At 35.1% G+C, this 25344-nt stretch overlaps 1 protein-coding gene across 1 annotated transcript; it reads left to right on the top strand.

Annotated features, from left to right (window-relative positions):
• prkcha (protein kinase C, eta, a) lies at positions 1-24721 on the top strand. The gene is given in 15 exon segments (XM_073834964.1): positions 1-745; positions 8186-8249; positions 9528-9681; positions 10070-10104; positions 10210-10292; positions 10558-10687; positions 10802-10935; positions 12696-12836; positions 14065-14238; positions 17585-17739; positions 19091-19122; positions 19125-19219; positions 20519-20707; positions 22166-22312; positions 23249-24721. Coding segments are annotated over 15 exon segments (2127 nt in total). The 5' UTR covers positions 1-394; the 3' UTR covers positions 23492-24721.
• Positions 24722-25344: the final 623 nt, after the last annotated feature.

Genomic DNA, 25344 nt, shown 5'->3' with positions numbered 1-25344 from the left:
TTTGTCTGACACGCGTTTAAGTCTAAAATCCAGCAAACATAGACGGAGTGTGAAAGTGTCGAGGAAAACTTTGAAGACGCGACCTCGTAATAACAATTTGTTGATAAAAAAATGAAGATTTAAAGATAGAGCGTCATAGAAACATGTATTATTGTGACTGACTCCCTTGAGGGAGACGCGTAATCAGGCGTGAACTCCTTCACTTCCCCATTCTGCCCACTCGCTTGAGTTCTTCCGCAAAGCAGGTGTTTCAAACAGCGCTTTGTTTCAGATGCAGAGGCTTGTAACTGGTGTGCCTTTGCGCATTTACACTTTGCCATTTAAGTGATACCATGTCCAACATTCAGTAAGTCAGTTAGGCTTAGATTTGCTAGGCTCGAGTTTAGAGGACACCATGAAGTTTAACGGGTATCTGAAGTTGCGCATCGGCGAAGCGGTGGACCTGAAGCCCACGACCACCTCTTTGCGACACGCCGTTATGTTCAGCAAGGTGAACCAGACTCTAGACCCGTACATTATAGTGAAAGTGGACGAGTATAAAATCGGACAAACGCACACCAAGCAGAAAACCAACATGCCCACTTATAACGAGGAGTTCTCCGTTAACGTCAACAACGGCAAGCAGGTGGAGTTGGCCGTTTTTCATGATGCACCGATCGGGTACGATGACTTCGTGGCCAACTGCACCATCCAGTTTGATGATCTAATGAAGAGCACGAACAGAGAGGAGTCTTTTGAAGGATGGGTGAGGAATGTTTATCATATAACTGTGTTCCTCCTTACCTGATCACACACTGCATCTTTCCCTATGAATTGTCAGAAACTGGTGTAAATTTGATTTTCACATGCATGTTGACAAGTGACACTTCGAATCATATAGTTAGAAAGGTCCTGAAATAACAAGGTATGTTTACTCTGATGGGGCAGACAGTGAGCATCTATGGATAGAGTATTTGTCCTATATACAGAATTGAGGTGAGACTGTGAGTTTCAAATTATGTTTGTATGCATGTGGTGGCACTGGAGAGATTTGAGATTGTTGGAAAAGTGCATGTTGATAACAAGACCAGCATACTAGAATACAAAAAAGACTAGTCTGAGAAGTGTTGCAACATTTCATTTCATGGTTTATAACTCTTTATTTTGGTTTGGCTCTGTGCCTGAAACTTGGATGCAATATTCTCATATTTGCTTGCAGGAAATGAAAGACGTTTAGAAATCTACTGCTTTTAATATCAATATTAAGTAAATTAATATCAGGTACAAAGATACCATTGTTACAATCGGCCCCAGTACCAGGTCACTTGTAACACTACTTGAAAACTGTATGCGTGAATTTATTGTGGCTATCAAATTTAATCGTTTACTTTAAAGTAATTATGTCATGCCCTATCACCATACCGCACACCTGTCAACAGATGTTTAAATTTGAAATATTTTAATGCAAAATTAGACCATAGTGTTTACATTGGCTTTAAAGTATACGCTGTACCAGTTCAACCATTCCTTGGGAAACCATGGTGTTGACATAGCTAGCGCCATGCTTTACTGAATGAAATGAAATGGTAAACATTTTTTAAATTCAAAACAACAATTGAAATCGAAAACAATAATAGGTATATGTAAAACAGGTTAATGCATACACCATTTTAGTTTTAAAGTTAATTAGCGTGTTTCATTACAGTTGTGGTAAATGTGGCCTATTTGATTTTGTGCAAACTTTGTGGATTCAAAAGAAAAACATGTTAGAAATTGATTCAGCCTCTTTATTTGCAGTTATGATATTCCTTTTTTTACTAAATGTTTTTTTTTCAAATGTACACTACCAGTCAAAAGTTTTTGAACACTAAGATTTTTAATGTTTTAAAGTTTCTTGTGTTCACCAAGCCTGCATTTATTTGATCCAAAGTACAGCAAAACAGTTAAATTTTGAAATATTTTTACTGTTTAAAATAACTGTTATATATGTGAATATATTTTAAAATGTCATTTATTCCTGTGATTTCAATTGAATTTTTAGCATCATTACTCCAGCCACACAGCCCTTCAGAGATCATTCTATTATTCAGATTTGCTGCTCAAAAACCTGTATTATTATTATGATGGTGAAAATAGCTGAGCATAATTTTTTCAGGTTTCTTTGATAAATGGAAAGTTTAAATAGAGTTTAAATAAATAGAAATAGCATTTATTTAAAACAGAAATCTTTTGTAACATTATAAATGTCTTTATCATCACTTTTAATCAATTTAAAGCATCTTTGCTAAAAAAAAGTATTACCCCCCCCCCCCCAAATAAATGCTGATCCTGAAAATATTTAATCCGCTGTTTTAAATATTGATAATAATATTAATAATAATGTTTCTTGAACAGCAAATCAGAATGTTAGAGTGATTTCTGAAGGATCATGTGACACTGAAGACTGGAGTAATGATGCTGAAAATTAACCTTTGATCGCAGGAATAATTTACATTATAAAATATATTCAAATAGAAAGCAGTTATTTTAAATTGCTGTATAATATTGCAATTAAACAATATTGCTGTATTTTAAATCAAATAAATGCAGAAAAGACATCTTTAAAAATCTTACCGTTCAAAAACTTTTGACCTAGTGCATGTTTATTTCTATTGGAAATGTGTTTAAAACCTTTAAGCTGAGAATGAAAATCTGCCAGTTTAGGATTGTGGTCATATACAATAGTGAGTTCACCTCTATAGTTCATTTCTAATTGGTTAAACTGGTATTACAGCAGTTTCCCCCTACATTTCATACTGTTGGTTTTGTTGTATTGTGTTGTCTTCCTTTGCTCTTTTGTGTTCTTTTGTTTGTTTTGTTCGGTTGTGTAGTCTCTTTTGTTTTGTGCTGTTGTGTTTTTTCCTTGTGTGTGAACAGCAGACTTGTTCAAGTTATGAGTGTTATCATCTTCCACCATCATCTGTGTGGGTTCACACACACACACACACACACACACGTGTGTCCTACAGTGCAACAATGCTCACTGATCCAGAATCAGGCTTTTAGCTTCAGCTCTAGATTCAGATAAAGCTATTCTGATACATTAACTGTGGTTAATTGAAACGAAGTCAGGACATAAGGCACAGTCAGTCAATGCAATTTACACTCAAGACTTTGAGCTCTCAGACTTTCCGTTGGATGGTTGCAGCTGAGACCAGCTGAAACGTCTTGCTGTGTGGTTTTTAACACCTTCTGTGGTGTAAAACACCACAAGTTCCATGTGTCTAAATGCTGTCTTCAGAGCTCATATCAGTGTGCTAACTTAACACTGTGCTGCAGGGTCACTAGGACACAGTAGCTGTAAAACACAAGTGTCAGCATTTCAGTGACCAGGCTGAACAACATGCACATGCAAATCGGCTAGCTTGTCCTCAGCAGAAGTGGTGAAAGTCGTCTTGTACCCATATTATTCAGCCCAAGTAGCCTACTACTAGTTCTCCTTTCCCAGAATACATATGCACAGGGTCATTATTTTTAGAGTGACCGATCATCTTGTTTTTACTGTATGTAGTGAACCGTAACAAGGCTGTAGTTTCACGGTTGTTGGATACAAGTGCTTGTCTAGAAATGTTTCTAAATATAATCTCAATTCTTTGAGTTAACTGTAATGCATAAAATTAAATGTAAAAATGTAAATAAAATAAAATAAAAAACTAGAAAAAAGCTATGCATGTATGCATCTAAAATACACATTTTAATAACGTTTCAGATTATTCTTATATATATATATATATAATATACAGTTGAGGTCAAAAGATATACATCTTGCAGAATCTGCAAAATGTTAACAATTTTACCAAAATAAGAAGGATCATAGAAAATGCATGTTATTATTTTATTCAGTACTGACCTAAATAAGATATTTCACAAAAAAGGGGGTTTACATATAGTCCACCAGAGAAAACAATAGGTAAATAAAAAAAAGACCCTGTTTAAAAGTTGACATACCCTTGATTCTTTGGTTTTTCATCTTTTTGTGTATTTAAACCCTTTCCAACAATGACAGTATGATTTTGAGATGCATCTGACACTGCACACTGAGGACAACTGAGAGACTCATATTAGGGCTGCACGATATTGGGAAAATATGCGATATTGGTGTTGAATATTGCGATAACGATATTTCTTGCGATATAACATTTCCCTAGAAAAATGCTTTTTTAAATGATGATTATCGTTATTATTATCATTTTTTAAATCATTTATATATGTAATGATCTTACTAAAATAAACAGGTAATAGATATTCATCTGTCATCCGAATTAAATGTAATTCAGCCTATAAAAAAAAAGTCAATGAAGTTGCGAAAATTTAGACTTTAAAACACTTTGAATGTCTTAACCTCGGCAGATATTCTGACATTACTTTTTTATTTACATGTAACATGTACACTCAAGAGCATCTTTTAAACAAAATATTTCCCTTTTTTTACCTTTTTTTTTTTTATAAAAAGAAATATTATTACACAACAATTAAATACTATTAAACAAAAAGTTTACTATTAAACTTCAAAAAGGTAGGAGCATCAAAAAAAAGAGGAGCACCCAGTTTCTTTTTAGTAATGCACCGATCTTGATTCTTCATGGCTGATTCTGATTGCCAAGCAAATCAAATGGGCTGATTCTGAAAGCCTTTTTATATATGCATTTTATGCCCAAAGCAAGGGACAAGAATGAATGAAAATATGAGTACATGAACAAAATGTTTATTTTCTCTATTATAGGTACAGCCATTTAATTTAGAGACAACCACTGCATTTTTAAACAATCTACAGTATAAATAACAAAAAATAAAGACACAGTTCTTTATTATGCAGTCATAATCAAAGTAGGCTACTCTTTCAATATTCAAAGTGCAAATAGAGACTGAATTTTTTAAGTATGATACAGAGTTATAGACAACTTATTACAGCCCACATACTAATAACAGCCTAGATATTTTATGTAGCCTAATTTGCGCACATTGGGGAGTCGCTCTCTAAACATGGGGTTTTAAAATTGATTTTGAATGCGGGTGCGCCTTTTACTTTTGCTTTCGTTTTAACGACCGTGCAAAACTCAAAACCTGCAAAACCCTTTGAAAGTCGGAGGACACAAACAGGACTTTGAAAATAGTGTCCCCAGTGGAAATTACGCCCCTGTGCGATTGGAACTCGGCCGCTGAGAGGAACAGAGGTTGGTTGAGAGAAAAAAAAAACGTCCGGTTCGGCGGAGCGCAGTGTCAGTGACAGAGTGATTGACAGCTAATATCTCAAATCTTCATTAAAGATAATAATATAAAGATTAATTTTAAATGGTTATGTAATGTTGGAGAGAATGTCGAACCCGTCCCTGCATCAGCTCACAGCAGTCTGTGCAGTAGTTAGGTTAGCGAATGTTTTGTAAAGAAATGAAACTAAGTCGCACCACAACAATTTCTTGCACTGGCACAGTGCAGATTCAAATTTGGGAGCATATGCGACCAAAACGGTCGCAATTGTGAGCCATGTATATTTCAGACTTACAGTTCTTTTTAGGCACAAGTTCATCGCTGCTGTCATTTTCTCCCTTCATACTCCCGCCGTATTTATTTTTCATTCTCTGCTCTGAGCCACCAGGTTCACCTATTCGCCCAGTCTAGCCAATAGCATTATAGCACCTACTTGGGAGGCGGGTATAAAGATAGTAAGCGCCCATCTGTCTGGTCAAATAAGGACAACCTTTGCAACGCACAAATGTTTAGCACATAAATTAAATGTCATTTATCGCAACTCTCTACGATACCAATATCGCGTATACTGTTATCGCGATAACGATATTTTTTTCGATATATCGTGCAGCCCTAACTCATATACAACTATTACAAAGTTTCAAACACTCACTAATGCTCCAGAAGGAAAAACGATGCATGAGCCGGGGGTGTAAACTTGTAATAAGTTAAGTAAGTTAAATAAGTTAAAATAAGTTAAATTTACCCTGATCTTCAATACATCATTTTCCTTTTGAAGCATCAGTGAGCATTTAAACCTTCTGTAATAGTTGCATACGAGTCCCTCGGTTGTCCTCCATGCGAGAAGATAGATCTCAAAATCATACAGTCATTGTTGGAAAGGGTTCAAATACACAAAAATGCTGGAAAACTGAAGAATTTGTGGGCCCTGAAGGTTTTTCTTTGAAGAACAGCGGACAATTTATCTGTTCAGGACAAACAAGGGATTCATTAGCAACTATCACTAAAAAGATAACAACAGTATTAAGAATTAAGTGTGTGTAAACTTTTAAATGAGATAATTTTCATAAATATTCATAAATTGTATTATTAAAAACTATTATTTGCTTTTGTGGACTATATGTAAATGTATTTTATGTGAAATATCTTATTCAGGTCAGTACTAAATAAAAAATAACATGCATTTGGCATGATCCCTCTTATTTTAGCAAAACAATTACAAGGTGCATTTAAACTTTTGACCTCAACTAAGTGTTTGGATAAGGATTTTAAATAAAACAAAAAAATATTATTTGAGAAAAGTACTGTTCTTTGAACTACTACTTTGAATATTAAGCAGATGTTATAGTGAACATAAGAGACTCAAAAGCATTAAACAAATGACCAACCCTAAACTTCTAAATTGATGAAGTTCAGGTGAACTTCAGTGGACCTCAGAGATACATGGCCCCTTTTTTATTGATTCTGCAGCTGCAGGTTGTATAACAGCTAATTAATGATACTCTGCCTTCATTCTGTCTGGGAAGTGGGTGTTTTGTGCCAAGTTTCAGTCTCCTGTGAGTGTGTGTATTTGTTTCTGTGTAGAGCCTCAGGCTTTGGGGACAGATGGTATGTGAAACCTGCAGTTGAAAACAGCACACACACAAGTGAGAGTGTGTTAGCATGTGTATGAGCTTCCCTATATGGGAACTGCCTCTAGGAATCCAGCAGTTTCTGTTATGCTATTTTATCAGTCAGTGAAACTAGCATCAAAAGTGTATAAAAATGGAAGTTGTTTGTATTGGCGAAAGTGCATTGACACACACACTGTCATAATCTGTGTGAATTTTTCTGCTTTCAGTTCTGACCAAATGAAAGGAAGTATGAGTGTGGTTTAAAGAACATCTAAATAAATTTGGTCGGTATGTGACAAAGAGAAGATGTAGTTAGTGCTGTTTTGATAATTATCATCAAACTTCTATTTAGACCACCAACCATCCATTCAACCACACAAATTCAAAGATATCAGCAAACCCATACATACAAAATTGGCTTCTGATTGGCTAATCTGCTTAGTCACTCTCTTGTGTCTGCTGATTGTATGCAGTATATCATCCATATAGTTGTATGATTCTGTTGAAACACATACACAAGCACATAGGGTTTAGCTCTGTATCACATGCAGCTCGACACACACCCACAAAGTTGGTTTTCTACAAACTAGAGTTTACCACAGACTCATAAACGCCCCCCCTTTACCCCTCGCTGTCTGTTTCCATTTCTGAGTTTGTCTTTCCGTTTATCTCTCTTCTCTTTTTGCTTACAGTAATCTGAAGTCCAACTCTGATATTTCACTTCTGCCTGACCTCATTTACATTTTCCGTGGTGTAAAAGTGCAAAAGCTGTGGATGGTACCAGTGGCTTGTGTGATTGCTGGTATTTTGCTGGTATACAGATATTGTTTGCATGTTTGCCTGAATTTGTAACATGAACAAAAAACAGACTTGTCATACAAAAATGATATATACGTAAACAAACTGAATTGAAACAGGCTTTCCAGATTCCTGGACTAGTTAAAATTGATGTCAGGGAACTTTAAAAAATGTTTCCTGGAAGTCTGGGAATATCATGGGAAATTGTATAAAGTCACAGAAAAGTCATTAACATTTCTTTTGTGATTATATATATTTTTTCTAGTTATGCTCTTCTTTCTTTGTCAGGAAACTACTAAAATAGAAATGTGGTCAGAAAGTGTGAAATATAATAGAGTTGATTTTATTTGACATTTGTGCTTCTAAGTAATTCACATACTTTTATTTGTGTTGTTTATTGTTTTAGTAATTTACTATTTAGAAAATATTATAAAAATTATGAAAATTAGTATTTAAACTTTTAATCGTTAATCTAAAAATGACTTCTTCAGTATTCAATGTCCAAATTAATTTCTAATGATTTTTGTTTTATTTATTTTTTGTTGCAGGTTGACCTTGAACCTGAGGGTAAGGTCTACATCATGGTTACTCTCACAGGCTCATTTGTAGACGGTGAGTCCCTCCTCTCATTTTCCTTCGTCTATGGCTATTTTTTTTTCTTTTTGTGTTGGACAGTAAGATTTTTAATGTTTTTTTTTTTTTTAAAGTCTCTTCTGCTCACCAAGCCTGCGTTTTTTTAATCCAAATTACAACAAAACTGTCAAATTTTGAAATATTTTTTTCTATTTGAATACATTTTAAAATGTAATTTATTCCTGTGGTTTCAAAGCTGAATTTTTAACATCATTACTCCAGTCACATGATCCTTCAGAAGTCATTTTAATATTCTGATTTGCTGCTCAAAAACATTATTATTATTATTATTATTATTATTATTATTATTATTATTATGTTGAAAACAGTTGAGTAGAATTTTTTCAGGTTTCTTTGAGTAGATAGCTCAGAAAAACAGCATTTACCTAAAATAGAAATATGTTATAGAAAGCAGTTATTTTAAATAGTAAAAATATTTCTCAATTTACTGCTTTTGCTGTATTTTGGATCCAATAAATGTAGGCTTGGTTAGCAGAAGAGACTTCTTTAAAAAACATTAAAAATCTTACTGTACGAAAACTTTTGACTGGTAGTGTGCATATACATATAATTTCTATGTCTTTTAAATATTTTCATGCAGAACTATAAACTTAGTCATACGTTTTAAAGCATCAATTTGACAGTCAGTATGACTTTATTTTGACTAATATTTTGAGTATGACTGTAGCACAGACGCGTAACGAGAGCTCACAATCCATTTCATAGCCCGTGACAGAATAAAAGATGAAAACACAAAACTCTTGATGAATTCCACACACCCGTGCGCACGCACGCACACACACACACACACACACACACACACACACACACACACACACACACACACACTAATTTCCTCAACTTGCTGTTGAGATATCACTTAACTAAGTGTTAACATGCTTCTAGACTGGTCAAGAGATGCCAAGAGACACTAAGACACACAAAGCCATCTTCACTTAGTTTTTTTTAGACACAGCATCTGTCATAGCATCTTATGCGTGAAGTGTATGCTGTATGTGAAGCGCACACCCGCTGTGTAGGGGGTGTGAAGCTGGCTTCCTTTAAAGGCCTGTGGTTAGGCCTGCAGAGAATAGACTAGACTTAATAATACCAGTGAACTGGGGGCTCATAATGTGTTTTTCTCTTCCCCCTCACTCAGTCAACAGAATGTTACATGGCATTACAGGAAATACCTGTGTATTATAAGAAGATCTTGCACCGTGAAATAATAAAACCTTTCTGTTTCTCTTTTTTTAGATGATGCTGGAGGAAACACGCGTCCCTATAAAGAATTTAATCGAAAACGTCAGCAGGCGGTTAGAAGAAAAATCCACCAAGTAAATGGACACAAGTTCATGTCGACCTTCCTAAAGCAACCAACGTTTTGCTTCCACTGCAAAGAGTTTATATGGTAGTGCACTGCTGACATATAAATGCTATTTTTTTTAGATAACACGTTTTTGTGAGAGGTGTAAAGCTTATGAGTTAAAGCTAATGAGGGATGACGATGAGACCTTCAGCAAGCCATTTCTATTCATATGCAGGGGAATGAATGCCTCTGTCATAAGTTTACTGTAGGTGTTTTAAAACTGACTTCCTGCAAAATAGTAATCAATACCACTTGAATCATTGTTGAATATCAGGCAGAGTTCATTCTTTTGAAAATGGACTATATAATGAAGAATTGAGAACAGTATAAATTACAATGTAAAAGTGTTTTACAGGGAATTTTTTGTAAGGGAGTGGCTGAACAAACTTTGATTAATTTTACATGATGTTTTATGTTTTCTTTGCTCCAGGGGTGTTTTTGGAAAACAGGGCTACCAATGTCAAGGTGATTTGACTCTATGTCTCTGTATTCATTTACATTATCTGTGTTTAAATTGATTGTTTTATACATAGTTATAATCAGCTGTGTGTTTTTATGTGTGATTGTTAGTTTGCACCTGTGTTGTACACAAGCGATGCCATCAGTTTGTGGTTACGGTATGTCCACGCATGAAGAAACCTGCGAAGGAACAGGTAATGCATGCAGCGCTGACTTAAAATACATTTGCAGGTCATTGTTTTTTGTGTTTGTGTGTATTTTCACAGTATGGTTGAATCTTTGGACAAATTTTGGCCTTAGAATTACTGAGAAACACACACTAATTGTGTCATATATTGGTAAAGTGACTACTTGCTGTGTCCTGATAAACAAAGATGCTGTTTCTCCACCTGCTGGTCGGGAATGGAATTTGCTTAAGTGTTTTGCTCTGTTGTTATGCTTTGTTCCTTCTTTTTACAGACTACAAATCAGGGTTTCAGTATAAACGTTCCCCATAAGTTCAACATCCACAATTATAAGGTTCCTACCTTCTGTGACCATTGTGGCTCTTTGTTGTGGGGCCTCGTACGGCAAGGGTTGCACTGCAAAAGTACTTTTCTCTCTTTCTTTTACCCCTCCTGGGTCACCATAAATCTATCCTTCAGTCTTATTGATGCTGATTTGTGAGGCTTATCTGGTGTGTGTTGTGTTTTTGTGTCCGTAGTTTGTAAAATGAACGTCCATATTCGCTGTAAGGGAAATGTTGCCCCAAATTGTGGAGTCAACAATGTAGAACTAGCCAATAAACTGGCAGAAATGGGCCTTCAGCCGGGAGGAATGACCAAACGCAACTCAGTGGTAAATACACATATGTGCACTCAGTCTTTTCAGAAATCTTTCTGTGTGTGAAATCTAGTTTAATGTGCTTTGTTGACATTACACATAACTGTATATTTTTGAAAATGGGACAAAACAAAACTTTAGTGAAGTAAACAGAAAAATTAAGTAAATTCAAAAATGTAAATTCTGTCATTAATTACAAACCTCATGTCGTTCCAAATTCTTAAAGGGATAGTTCACCCAAAAATGAAAATTTATGTTTTACTGCTTACCCCCAGGGCATCCAAGATGTAGGTGACTTTGTTTCTTCAGAAGAACACAAACGAAGATTTTTAACAAAAACCGGTGCAGTAGATGGGCACCAGACCTTTAAAAGTAAACAAAAACATGCACAGACAAATCCAAATTACACCCTGCGGCTCGTGACGATTCATTAATATCCTAATACACGAAACGATTGGTTTTTGCGAGAAACTGAACAGTATTTATATAATTTTTTACCTTTGATACACAACCACGTCCATCTGTCCTGAGCACGAGTTCTTTTCATCTGGCTCGTTACATGTGCACGCGCTCTGGCGTAGTATACGCAAACGCCGTAAGGGGAAATCGGTGAAAATTCCTGGATGAGTTTGCGCAAGCAAACGTAATCTCTTAGCTTTAAATCGGTTTTCAATTACCATTTTGAATAGCCGCTATACCCACAATCTCTGTGCACTGTGTGTAAACAATGAGTGTTGTATACATGCGACAGATCGCTTCTGGCGTTTGCGTATACTACGCCAGAGCGCGTTCACATGTCACAAGCCGGATGATGAGCTCGTGCTCAGGACAGATGGACGTTGCTGTGTGTCAAAGGTAAAATACTATATGAATACTGTTCAGTTTCTTGCAAAAACCGATCGTTTCGTGTCTTAGGAAATCAATGTATCGTCACGAGTCGCAGGGTGTAATTTGGATTTGTCTGTGCATGTTTTTGTTTACTTTTAAAGGTCTGGTGCCCATCCACTCACATTATTTGGCTGACAGACTGCACCGGTTTTCGTTAAAAATCTTCATTTGTGTTCTGCTTAGGAAACAAAGTCACCTACATCTTGGATGCCCCGGGGGTAAGCAGATAAACATCAAACTTTCATTTTTCCTTTCCTTTAAGACCTATGTTCATCTTCCCAACACAAATTCAGATGTTTTTGATTAAATTCAAAAGCTTTCTGACTCATTTCTGACACGTTCCAGACCCGGAAAAGCAGTAAGGACATAGATAAAATACTCCATGTGACAACAGTGTTTCAACCGTAATTTTATGATGCTATGAGAATACTTTTTGTGCACAAAGAAAACAAAAATAACAACTTTGTTTAACAATTTCTTTTCTTCTGCATCATTCTTTGCTGTGTGTTCACAAGAGTACCACAACACATGCTTGTGCATTTCTCTGCTGCAAGAAATTGTTGAATAAAGTCATTATTTTTGTTTTCTTTGTTCACAAATTATTCTTGTAGCTTCATAAAATTAGAGTTGACCTTTCTGACCCTTGAACGTGGTAATTGCATTGGTGTCTATGAAGGTCAGATAGCTCTCTGTTTTATTAAAAATATCTTGGTTTGTGTTCTGAAGATGAACAAAGGTCTTACAAGTTTGGAATGACATGAGGGTGAGTAATTAATGACAGATCTTTCATTTTTGGGGGAACTGTCCCTTTAAAATCGAATGATAAAATGTACTTAATGAGTAGGGAAAAAGTCTGTAGGGAAAAAAAAATTTGTCTCTCTTCTCAGGGAGTCTCCGGTATGGACACTCAGTCCCGTACATTAAGTGTGAGAGGAGATAGAGGGCAGTCTAGAAAAGAGACAAGCCGAAAACTCGGAATCTCAAACTTCACACTCCTGCAGGTGTTGGGAAAAGGCAGCTTTGGCAAGGTCTGTGTTTAAGACTTTCTCTTTACATCTGGTCCAACATGAGTTTTAGGTCTTTATCTGAAAGTAATTGCATGGTACAGACACTCCTCTTGTGTGAAGACTGTATTATGATATGATACAACATGACAGTATTATATATTATAATAGTAATATTGAGTTATATAATATAATATAATATAATATAATATATATATAACATAATAACTGAGTTTTTATTCGGTGTACACTACCAGATTTTTAATGTTTTTTTAGTCTCTTCTGCTCGCCAAGCCTGCATTTATTTGATCTAAAGTACAGCAAAAGCAGTAATATTGTAAAATATTTTTTTTACTATGTAAAATTACGTATTCTAAAATGTAATTTGTTCCTGTGATCAAAGCTACATTTTCAGCATCATTACTCCAGTCTTCAGTGTCACATGATCCTTCAGAAATCATTCTAATATGCTGATTTGCTGGTCAAGATTTTTACATTACATTACATTTTACATTACATTTACTTTTTTTTGTAATTATTAGCAATCCTTTTTTTCAGGATTCTTAGATAAATAAAAAAGATCCAAAGATCAGCATTTAACTGAAATAAAAAGATTTTGTAACATTATACACTATACCATTCAAAAGCTTGAAGTCAGTATTTTTTAATAGAAATTCTAGAAATTAATCAAATTTAAGGATGCTTTAAATTGATCAAAAGTGGTGATAAAGACATTCATTATGTTACAAAGGATTTCTATTTCAGATAGAACTTTCTTCTGAACTTTCTATTCATCAAAGAAACCTGAAAAAAAATCTACTCCATTGTTTTCAACATATTAATAAATGTTTTTTGAGCAGCAAATCAGAATATTAGAATGATTTCTGAAGGATTGTGTGACTGGAGTAATGATGCTAAAAATTTAAATCACATTTCAATTACATTTCAAAATATATTCAAATAGAAATAGTTATTTTAAATAGGACAACTATTTCAGAATTGTACTGTTTTTGCTGTACTTCGGATAAATAAATGCAGGCTTGGTGAGCAGAAGACACTTCTTTAAAAACATTAAAAATCTTACTGTTCAAAAATGCTTGACTGGTAGTGTACATAACAAATATTATCTGGAAAAAACTGTGCAGTTTCATATTAAAATATGCTGGAAAAAATTGCCCCAAAAATAAAAAGAATAATTCACATGCATCTCGTGTACTTCACAAGTCATGCTGTTGGTGTTGTGTGTAAACAGGTGATGCTGGTCCGGTTGAATGGTTCGGATCAAGTGTTTGCAGTGAAGGTGTTGAAAAAAGACATCATATTGCAGGATGATGATGTGGAATGCACTATGACAGAAAAACGAGTGTTATCACTCGCTTCCACTCATCCTTACCTCACTCAGCTTTACTGCTGCTTCCAGACACCGGTGAGAAACACACACATTCTCCTTCCTATGGATGGTTTTCGAATTGAGCTAATTATTAATAAATAAATAAACTACAGTCAAACAAAAAAATGATTCAGACACCAGAATTTGTCTTTTTTTTTTACTAGTGGGTGCAGGACACTATAGTTCATTTATGTAAGTGAGGATAGCAAAATAAGGTAAACTGTGACATATTATACCCAAAAATTCTTCATACATTGGACTACCGGTAAAAGTGATCAAAATTGGGACCAAAAATTTGATTTGACACTTAGACCTGAATATGTTTTGTTACATACCTTTCTATCAAAGTTATCTGACACTATCAAGATGAATTTGTTCTGAGACAGTTTAACTCTCGAGTTCTTGTCATGGTTTATTACCATTACTATAGCGAATAAACTGTGATAATGTAAGGTGTAAGAAAAATAAGGTGCCTGAATACATTTTGGTTTGACTGTAATTAATTTGTGATTATTAAGATGAATTAGTTAAATCTGAGTTCTTGTCATATTTTATTACTATTTTTTTTAAACTATAGCGAATAAACTGTGGTAATGTGAGAAATGTTGAAGGTGTCTGAATAAATTTTGGTTTGACTATATATAAAACAAGACAAGACCCTCATGTAGCTTTCACATCATCAGTAGGGGGCAGTAGAGAATTAAGCAGGTTACGCTTCATCCATATGTTATCTCCAGTACATTCTACTTTGCATTTTCTGTGTGTATTTGTACTTCCCCTTTGCATGTTTTGGGAGATCAGAGCTCTGCTATAATCTGCTTGCTTGTTTTGCTTGAAGCCTTTAGAATAGTGGTCAATGCTGAATCCCCTAACACAGCTTTTTACAATCATACAGACCCACTTGAAACACACACATTGTAGCATTTATAAGACTACGGTGTTTAATTTAATTACTTCACATTGAGTGTACACAAGGTTTTAGCAAACAAGCACGCACACACACTCTGACCACAAAAGGATTTGAAAGACATAGATTTAATGTTCATTCCAGCAGAACAGATCTGACATGATGACCTCTGGATTTATTACTGCAGTGTCCACGTGAACATGGATGTGCAGGAACATCCTCAAGGTCTCACTGCTGTATGTAGTGTGTTTGTAATGAGGAATGGAATTTATGAACCGGTTTGTCTCTGCTCCTTCACAGCCCTGACGCAGAATCAGTCTCTTAACCCTCCACACGTGAGCGACATACAAAGCACACTCGTGACCCTCTAGGGGCCGGGTTACGTTAGATAGCACCGCAACGCGGTGGCAGAAATCAATGGTCTAGGAGGGCCTGCGGTGAGTGGGACTGTTGCACAGTGAATGTGCGTGTCTCTGTTTGTTAATGTGATGGATTTGGTCATTAGTGGATGTGCCACGGCGCTTTGATGGTCCAAATCTGGTCCGCTTAGCTTATTCTGGTGAAGAGCCACTCGCCTAGGCAGGAAGAAACTGTCTGACTGATGAAAAGCAGCCAGGCACAGTCAGTTTTGTTTTTTATGTGACATTTAGGGGAGGATAAATTCTGAAATGGAACAACCACAGTAACTTGTATGAAAAAAGCAGTCTCTGTGAACGTTTATTTAGAAATGCATAAGAAATTAGTCTGAAAGTTATCAGTACATTTACCATAGTGAGCATCCTGTCCCAGTGGTTGGGGAAAATGGCCCTATTTCACGATTTTCTTCTATAACAAACGAATATATTGGATTTTGCATCATCACTCTATACCTGCTAAAGTCATCTGTAAATATGGTGCAGTTTTGCAGTAAATACATACAGCTGAGGTCAAAGGTTTACATCCCCCTTTCAGAATCTGCAAAATGTTATTTTACCAAAATAAGAGGGATCATACAAAATGCATGTTATTGTTTATTTATTACTGGCCTGAATAAGATTTTTCACATAAAATATGTTTACATATTATTCACAAGAGAAAATAAACAACCCCGTTCAAAAGTTTACATTCCCTTGATTCTTAATACTGTGTTGTTACCTGAATGATCAACAGCTGTGTTTTTTTTGCTTCGTGATAGTTGTTCATGAGTCCCTTGTTTGTCCTGAACAGTTAAACTGCCAGCTGTTCTTCAGAAAAATCCTTCAGGTCCCACAAATTCTTTTTTTTCAGCATTTTTGTGTATTTGAACCCTTCCCAACAATGACTGTATGATTTTAAGATCCATCTTTTCACACTGAGGACAACTGAGGGACTCATATACAACTATTACAAAAGGTTCAAACACACACTGATGCTCCAGAAGGAAAAAACAATGCATTAAGAGCTGGGGGTGAAAACTTTTGAACAGGATGGTGATGTGCACATTTTTCTTATTTTACCAAAATATCATTTTTTTTTTCATGTAGTACTGCCCTTTAGAAGCTACAGAAGATGTTTCCAGAAGACAAAATTAATTAAATTTACCCTGATCTTTAAATTCAAAAAGTTTTCACCCCCTTAATGCATTTCCTTCTGGAGCATCAGTGAGAGTTTGATCCTTCTGTAATAGTTGGATATGAGTCCCTCAGTTGTCCTCAGTGTGAAAAAATGGATCTCAAAATCATACAGTTCTTGTTGGAAAAGGTTCAAATACACAAAAATACTGGAAAACAAAATAATTTGTGGAACCTGAAGGATTTTTCTGAAGACCAGCTGGCAGTTTAACTGTTTAGGACAAACAAGGAACTCATGAACAACTATCACTAAACAAAAAAAAAAATCACAGCTGTGGATCATTCAGGTAACAGCACAGCATTAAGAATTAAGGGGGTATAAACTTTTAAACGGCATATTTTTTATAAATTCATCTTATTTGCTCTAGTGGACTATATGTAAATGTCTCTTACTGTTTTTATTGTGGGCATCTTCCATCTTATTCTACTGAATATTTCACAAACTGGAAATAATTGCATTTCACAAGCACTTTCCTGCTTTGTGTGCATCATGCATCATGCATCATACGGTCAGTAAAGCGACCGTGGGTGGTCCCTGGGTGTGCAGTCTGAGTTTGATGCATTGGTCGTGCTGAGCTCAAACAGGGACTTAGTGCTGTCAATTCAAACTTATGATGCACTTCGTTTTAGATCACCTTCCAACCCTCACAATCCCATAATCCTATGTTTCCTGCAGTCATCTTCACTCACTAAACACTATTTATGTCTCTGCTTTGTCTGTCTTTCCCATTTATCTTCTAATGGCTGTGTCATGCTGGGTTAACTGTCTGGTTGGTTAAAAGGCTCTCCGTATGGGGCTGAATTTCCTGATGTTGAAGGTGGTAATCTAGTGTTTGTTGTTGTCTTTTAAGTGACTCTTTGTTTTAATTTCTTAATCCTTTTACAGGAGCGTCTGTTTTTTGTAATGGAGTTTGTGAATGGAGGAGATCTGATGTTTCATATTCAGAAATCCAGAAAGTTTGAGGAGAACAGAGCCAGATTCTACACAGCGGAGATCACATCTGCTCTCATATTCCTACACAGCAAGGGAATAATATACAGGTTAGACAGACAAATGTACCCAAGACAAAAATTAAAAGGATATTTAATTCAAAATGATAATCACGGTATTATTTACTTCCACTTCTGATGTTCTAAACACATTTGAGTTTCTTTAATGGAGCATTAAAGGAGAAGTTCACTTCCAGAATAAAAATTTCCCGATAATTTACTCACCCCCATGTGATCCAAGATGATTTCATGTCTTTCTGTCTTCAGTCACAAAGAAATTAAGTTTTTTTTTTTTTTTGAGGAAAACAATCCAGGATTTTTTTTCCATACAGTGGACTTCAATGGTGGCCAATGGGTTGAAGATCCAAATTGCAGTTTCAGTGCAGCTTCAAAGGGCTCTATACGATCCCAGTAATGTGTGAGGTCGGGCTGGTGCAAAATGTTCATTTGTGGTTCAAAAGTATGTACATTTTTATTGTTTTAAGTAAATAAACAATGGTCTTACTAGGTAAGACGCTTTGAAGCTGCAGTGAAACTGCAATTTGGATCTTCAACCTGTCTTCAACTGCCATTGAAGTCCACTACATAGAGAAAAATCCTGGAATTTTTTCCACAAAAAAATTAATTTCTTTGCGACTGAAGGCAGTCATGAACATCTTGGATCACATGACGGTATCAGGAATTTTTTTCTGGAGGTGAATTTCTCCATTAAAGCTGAATGTGCCAGCTGCCCTTTTCCAAACTGCTGTCCTTGATCTACATCAGTATTCTCCTTTTGTGTTGTATGGAAGAAGGAAACTCAAATGAGTTTAGAACAGCATGAGGGTGAGCAAATGATGCTAGAAATGTAGTTTCTCGGTTGAGCTATTCCTTTTGTGTTTTCTCTACGTTCTCTGAAGTGTTTTCCTTCCTCTTCTTTTTAATTGCCACTTCTGTGTCCTCTGAGGTTTATTAACACTGTGAGACTAATTCTTACCTCAGCATTTCCATTATCACAAACCTTTACCACATAGACCTTTAAAGCCACAGTGTAATAGTGATTTGGCTGGAAAATAGCATTGGCACTGAAGCAGAGAGCAAAACATGAGGTGGCTTACATCAATTCTATTAATGGACAAATGGCAAAATATCAGCATTCATTCAGTTACTGTGAACTGAATATCAATGTATGACAAAGTATAAACATTATTTTGAATGTGTGTGAGTATGTGTGAGAACGAAGCAATCATTTTGGCATCAAGTGCCATTTGTAATTTTTCTTTAAAAAGATTATAATGCAGGTTTTCATGCAGAAGTGATTTACCAAGTAAATAAAAAATAATAACATCATATTTTCTCTCTCTCTCTGCAATAATGGAGTGAATCTGGGCATATTGTAATATGTGTATGTGTATTATTTCAGGGACCTGAAGTTGGATAATGTTCTGCTGGATAAGGAAAACTGGCTGATTTTGGCATGTGTAAGGAGGGAATGTTTGAAGGTGTTGTCACAGGAACCTTCTGTGGAACCCCAGACTACATTGCTCCAGAGGTGATTCAAACACACACTTAACGGCTGTCTAAAATACACACAAAATGATGCATCTCAAAATTCTAGAAGAATCAGAAGTGTTGTGCTTAGGGCCGGATTTATGCATAGGCATTCTAAGCACGTGCCTATGCTCACACGTCCAGGGGGGCGCAATTACAGTACAATAAGGAGAAGTAATTACTAGGCTGTTTATTCTACAGGGTATCTAAAAGAGCAAAAGAAGCAAAACGACATTTACTAAGCAAATAAAGAAAACAAGCAATAGGATAAAAATAACAGCTATTTTCAGATTTGTTTTTTTCAGGTTTCTTTGATGAATAGAAAGTTCAGAAGAACAGCATTTATCTAAAATGGAAATCTAATTTTTTAACATAATAAATGTCTTTATCATATTTCAGATAAATGCTGATCTTTGGTTCTTTCTATTCATTAAAGATTCCTGAAAAAAAATTACTCAACTGTTTTAAATATTGCTAATAATAATGTTTCTTGAACAGCAAATCAGCATATTAGAATGATTTCTGAAGAATCATGTGACATTGAAGACTGGAGTAACAATGCTGAAAATGTAGCTTTGATCACAGGAATAAGTTAAATTTTAAAATGTATTTAAATAGAAAGTGGTTATTTTAAATAGTAAAAATATTTCACAATGTTACTGCATCTGCTGTATTTTGGATCAAATAAATGCAGGCTTGTTGATAAGAAGAGACTTATTTAAAAAAAAACAATAAAAATAATTATATAATGTATATAAATATGGATATTTGACTATATTTAAGATTAAAAGCTTAAGTATTTCAAGATACAGTATTGTTATTTATTTTTTAGATTAAGTTGAAGTACAATTAAGTAATTTTAAATATAAGTTTTTATGAATGAAATTTAAAATTACATTTTCAATTTAAAGCAAAATAAACAAAACTAAAACTTAAAATAAAATTAAAATAAAAGCTAAAAATATAAGCTAATTATGAATATTAATAATTACTATAATAGTGTATAAACATTACTAAACTTACACTTGATGCTTTTTTGGTGAAAAGATTACTAAATATACTAAATGTAGTATATAAACTGTAGTATAATATATACTAAATAGTATATAAATATTACTAAACACTCAATGTCTGTTGTTCCAAAAAATATAATATAATATAATATAACATAATATAATATAATATATAATATAATATAATATAATTTAATTGAATATAATTATCATTATTTTACATATAAACTGTCTGTTTCGGTGAAAAGTTGACTAAATGTACTAAATGCAATTTTTATATCCTATAGATCCTCCAGGAGATGCTGTACGGGCCGTCAGTTGATTGGTGGGCTCTTGGTGTGCTGCTGTATGAGATGTTATCTGGCCACGCCCCCTTTGAGGCAGAGAATGAGGATGACCTTTTTGAGTCCATCCTGACTGAAGAGATCATCTACGCGTCCTGGCTCAGCACAAATGCCGTGGACATACTGAAAGGGGTGAGCTGCTCAGCGTTCGCTTAAGAGCCCTGCAGTCAAACAGACATGAATTGACTTGAATGGAGCAGTGATTGCTTATCTGTCCTGATTGGTGGGAGCCATATGGTGTGAATTAAAGTGTCAGTTCATGCAACAATGAACATCACTAAACAGTAAATACCTCCATCTGATCTCGCTCTCTGTTCCTCATGCTCTTCCCCTTGCTTACATAACTATATTTAGCCTTGATCCACAATCCTCTGCTATCACATGACCGTAGCTAAAAATAAACCCCTCACATCAAATGTACACATGCACACAACCCCCTGCTCCTATTCTATAGTGTTTGAAGAGTAGTGGAGGAGATATACCGGTAATAATCCTGGAGATGATTTTTTTCCCCCTTGAGCAATGTGCAGTTATTGAAGTACCAATAAATTCCCAGTTGAATCTGTAAATTCAACTGAACAATGTTACGATATTTGCCTGAGATGAAAAATCCTTAAGCTGGGTCATCCATCATGACATTGACCTACAACAGTCGAAGAATAGATCAATAGATTGGCTCAAAAGCATTCTATATTTGGAATAGCAGACCTCAGTCCTGTTGCACAGCTGCACATCTTATGTAGACAGACCAGAAATAGACATGAACCATTGTAAGAAGTAACAGACAATATATATCAATTATCTGCCAATATTGCTTTTAATTTTTTTTAAATTAATCGGCATTAGCCAATATTGGGTATTTAATTACACATAATAATTTACCCTATATTTTTACATATAAATTACTTTTGTTGTTATATAACACTCTCCTAAAGTTAATCTTTAAAAACACTAATTGATTATTTTTTCACATATATAATAATGTTATGATGCTTAAATTCGATTGTAACTTTAAAATGATCTATTTAGTATTTTATTTATTTATAGAAATTAGTTTAGAATTTTAATATTGGCTATAACGTGAACATAGCTATTGGCTTATCTGAAAGAAAAACTGGATTAACCCCTTTGAACAATAACGAGCTTCTCAGTGTTGTTCAGAGTTGATGAGGTATGGTAGCCAGCTGTGCTTCCTAATGGGTGTCAGGTTTGCCCAGAGAGAGTGTGTATTTTTGTGTACACGTGCATGTTTGTCTTTTAGACGGCTGTAGAGGGAGGGCAGGATTTGATTTGATTTGATTTAATCTGATTTGGCTATATTTGATACCACACATTGATACTCTCAGCCCAACCTCCCACAAGCGATTGCGTTTTATGTTATACACATTCTCATAGGAATTGAGTCTGATTGTGTTTTAATCTCACTATGGAGATTTGATATGATTCACAACATTCAATACCTTTTTTTTTGGTTTGTGTATTCATTTTTAGTAATGCAAACTGATATATATCTGGTGTGTATTTGTTTTTTTAACATAAAATTAGATTGTTTGACAGACATTTGATATGTTTTTGGTTTTATTTTTTTAGTTTCTGACAAAAAACCCATCTCGTCGTCTGGGGTGTGTGTCTGCAGAGGGTGGAGAAAGCGCTGTAACCAATCACCATTTTTTTACTGACATTGACTGGGACAAACTTAACCAGCGAGAACTTGAACCACCTTTCAAGCCCAGAATTGTAAGTTTAAAATATATATTAAATAAATAAGATGCAAAAATTCATTTAAATATTAGTCTTATGTTATATATATATTCAGTTGAGGTCAAAAGTTTACATACACCTTGCAGAATCTGCAAAATGTTAATTATTTTATTACTTGCCTGAATGATTTGTTTTGTTTAGTGATAGTAGTTCATGAGTTGCATGTCTGTACTGAACAGTTAAACTGCCCTTTGTTTTTAAGAAAAATCCTTCAGGTCCCACAAATTCTTGTTTTTTGTGTATTTGGTCACTTTCCAGCAATGACTGTATCATTTTGAGATTCATCTTCATCTCACCACACTGAGGACAACTGAGGGATTCATATGTAACTATAACAAAAGTTTTAAACGCTCTAGAAGAAAACACAATGCGTTAGGAGCCGAGGGGTGATAACTTTTTGTATTTGAAAATCAGGGTAATTTAAACTATTTTGTCTTCTGGGAAACATGTAAGTATCTTCTGTAGCTTATGAAGGCCAGTACTAAATGAAAGAAATATGATATTTAGGCAAAATAAGAAAAATGTGCACATCTTTATTCTGTTCAAAAGTTTACACCCCCCGGCTTAATGCATAGTTTTTCATTCTGGAGCATCAATGAGCGTTTGAACCCTCTGTAATAGTTGCATATGAGTCCCTCAGTTGTCCTCAGATGGATCTCAAAATCAAAGTCAGTGTTGGAAAGGGTTCAAAAACACAAAAATGCTAAAAAACCAAAGGATTTGTGGGATTTTTCTGAAGAACAGTGAGTTTAACTGTTTCAGGTCAGTGACTCTTATTTTGGTAAAATAAATAACGTTTTGCAGATTCTGCAGGGTGTATGTAAACTTTTGACCTCAACTGTAAAAAACAAACAAACTGCCTTTACATTTACAACAAATTTGATAATCTATTTTTGAAAATCTGAAATCCAGAAAACTGCAGAAGATGTGAATAACTTTGATCCAGACTTCACCCAAGAGGATCCTACTCTTACACCCATCGATGAGTCCATCATCCCATCCATCAATCAGGACGAGTTCCGTGACTTCTCCTTTACCTCCCCGGAACTGTTAAACGTGGTTTCAGACTTGCAAAGCAGAGCGGAAGAAACATGTGATTTCATGAAGGAACATGCAGGAGGATTCTGTGATGTGATAGAACCAAATGAATTGTGACAATGGAAACGTTCAGAAGCGGTCTAAAGAAACATTGGAACACTGGTTAAAAACTGAATTTCAGTGGCCTAGCTTTTTGGTCTAAGATTCTTTTAGCCTACGCTTATGCTTTAGAACAGCAGTGTAATTGTCTTTGTGTCAAACACATTGTGAGTGATATGCAAAGATTTTCATTGCGGAAGACAGCCAACTTGATCAACAGATGAACTTGTCTGTTCTGCTGTAGCTTATATAACAGTGTTCATATTCAGATGTTTAGAAAACTTGATTTGAGCTTTCTGCACAAACGTCATTACATTACAAACATTGAAACAGCACTAATTCTGTCAGAATTTCTCTGCTGTCAAGAAACCAGGAAAAAATTTTTTTAAATGGAAACTCTAGTTTTGTAAGATATTTTTATACATTTCTGTGTACATCTTGTCATTTGTTTCGTCTGTTTGTTATTGCATTTCACTCCAGCATCTTTCGATGTGTTTTATTGTTGATAAAGGATGCAGTATTGAGTTCTTCGCATTTAGACCTTTTCTGTAAAAAGCCATCTCCCCTTTGTTGTTCTGAGGGGTTAAAGGCTAACACACTCAGGTGAGATGTTGACCGGTTTCAATTCTTTATATTGAGGCCAGTGACTCTTCATCCTCATCCTCATCATTCTTTAATGTTGTTTATTTGGATCTTCTCAGTCCGAGCAGAGTGAAATATCTGTTGCTGTATGCTTTCGTGCCTGTGCATAATTGACACAGATTTCCTATTGTTACTTTCTGTGTCTGTAGGAGTGCAAAAAAGTTTGTAATTACAATCAAATACATAAAACTTAAACTATTTCTGCTGAAACAAAAACACACTTATATAGTTCACCCAAAAATGAATATTCTGCCATTATTTACACTTTCAGCTTCATAAAATTACAGTTGAACCACTGATGTCACATGGTTTTGTTGATGTTCTTGGTACCTTTCTGGGCCTTGAACGTGGAAGGACCCTTGCTGTCTATGGAGAGTCAGAAAGCTCTTGGATTTGATCAGAAATATCTTAATTTATGGGTTTGGAACGACATGAGGGTGAATAATTACTGACAGAATTCTTATTTTTGGGTTAACTATCGCTTTAAACAAGCCTAAGCTCTTTTGTTGGTTTGAGAGCTAAGCCAAAACCAAGATTTTGATACGTTTTAAGATTTTAAGACCAAGTTTGACAAGCTAAGACCAAAGATTTTCATGTTTTTCCACCCTCTCGAGGCAGTTTGTTACATTTTGCCCAATTGGTGTACAAAAATTGTATGTTTCTGAAAAAATCATACAAAATCGCTGTACAAAGTAGTTGCATTTTCTAATTTTTTTCTAATTTTCTCACCATGTCTATGTTACAGTGTGCTACACCGTACACGAGTGGTGCGGCGTGATGCAACAAAATACAGTAAACTGATGTCCTGTTCTATTTATGCAGTACTGACACAAAGTAAACACGATTTGCAATGGTAAGACACACCAATCTGCAATATCAAGCAGCATAATGAGTTGTTTTCTACAGCTTAATAGCTGGATGCAGAAGAGATCCATACATTTTACAAATGGACCAGGCCCACTCCTCTGGGAAAAATAAGGTGGATAGATCGATTAAAATCAGTGATTCTGTCTAGAATAGATAGATAGAACACGACAAGTCCCCAACAGTTAGCTGATGTCAAATTGTATTTGATGTACTTCACGCACTTGTGCTACTTATTACATGAAGGCTGTGTCTGGTTTAGACACAGTGTCAGGCATGACCATGAAAATAAGCTTAGATGGGTTTTTTTTCATTAAGGAAAATAGAGGATCCAGCCTCTTATGTTTAATCAAATAAGAAACACT

Source organism: Garra rufa, chromosome 2 (assembly GCF_049309525.1).
Source record: "Garra rufa chromosome 2, GarRuf1.0, whole genome shotgun sequence".
Taxonomy (NCBI): Eukaryota; Metazoa; Chordata; class Actinopteri; order Cypriniformes; family Cyprinidae; genus Garra; species Garra rufa.
The sequence above is the reverse complement of the archived record's forward strand: the minus strand, read 5'-3'. Positions and strand labels throughout refer to the sequence as shown.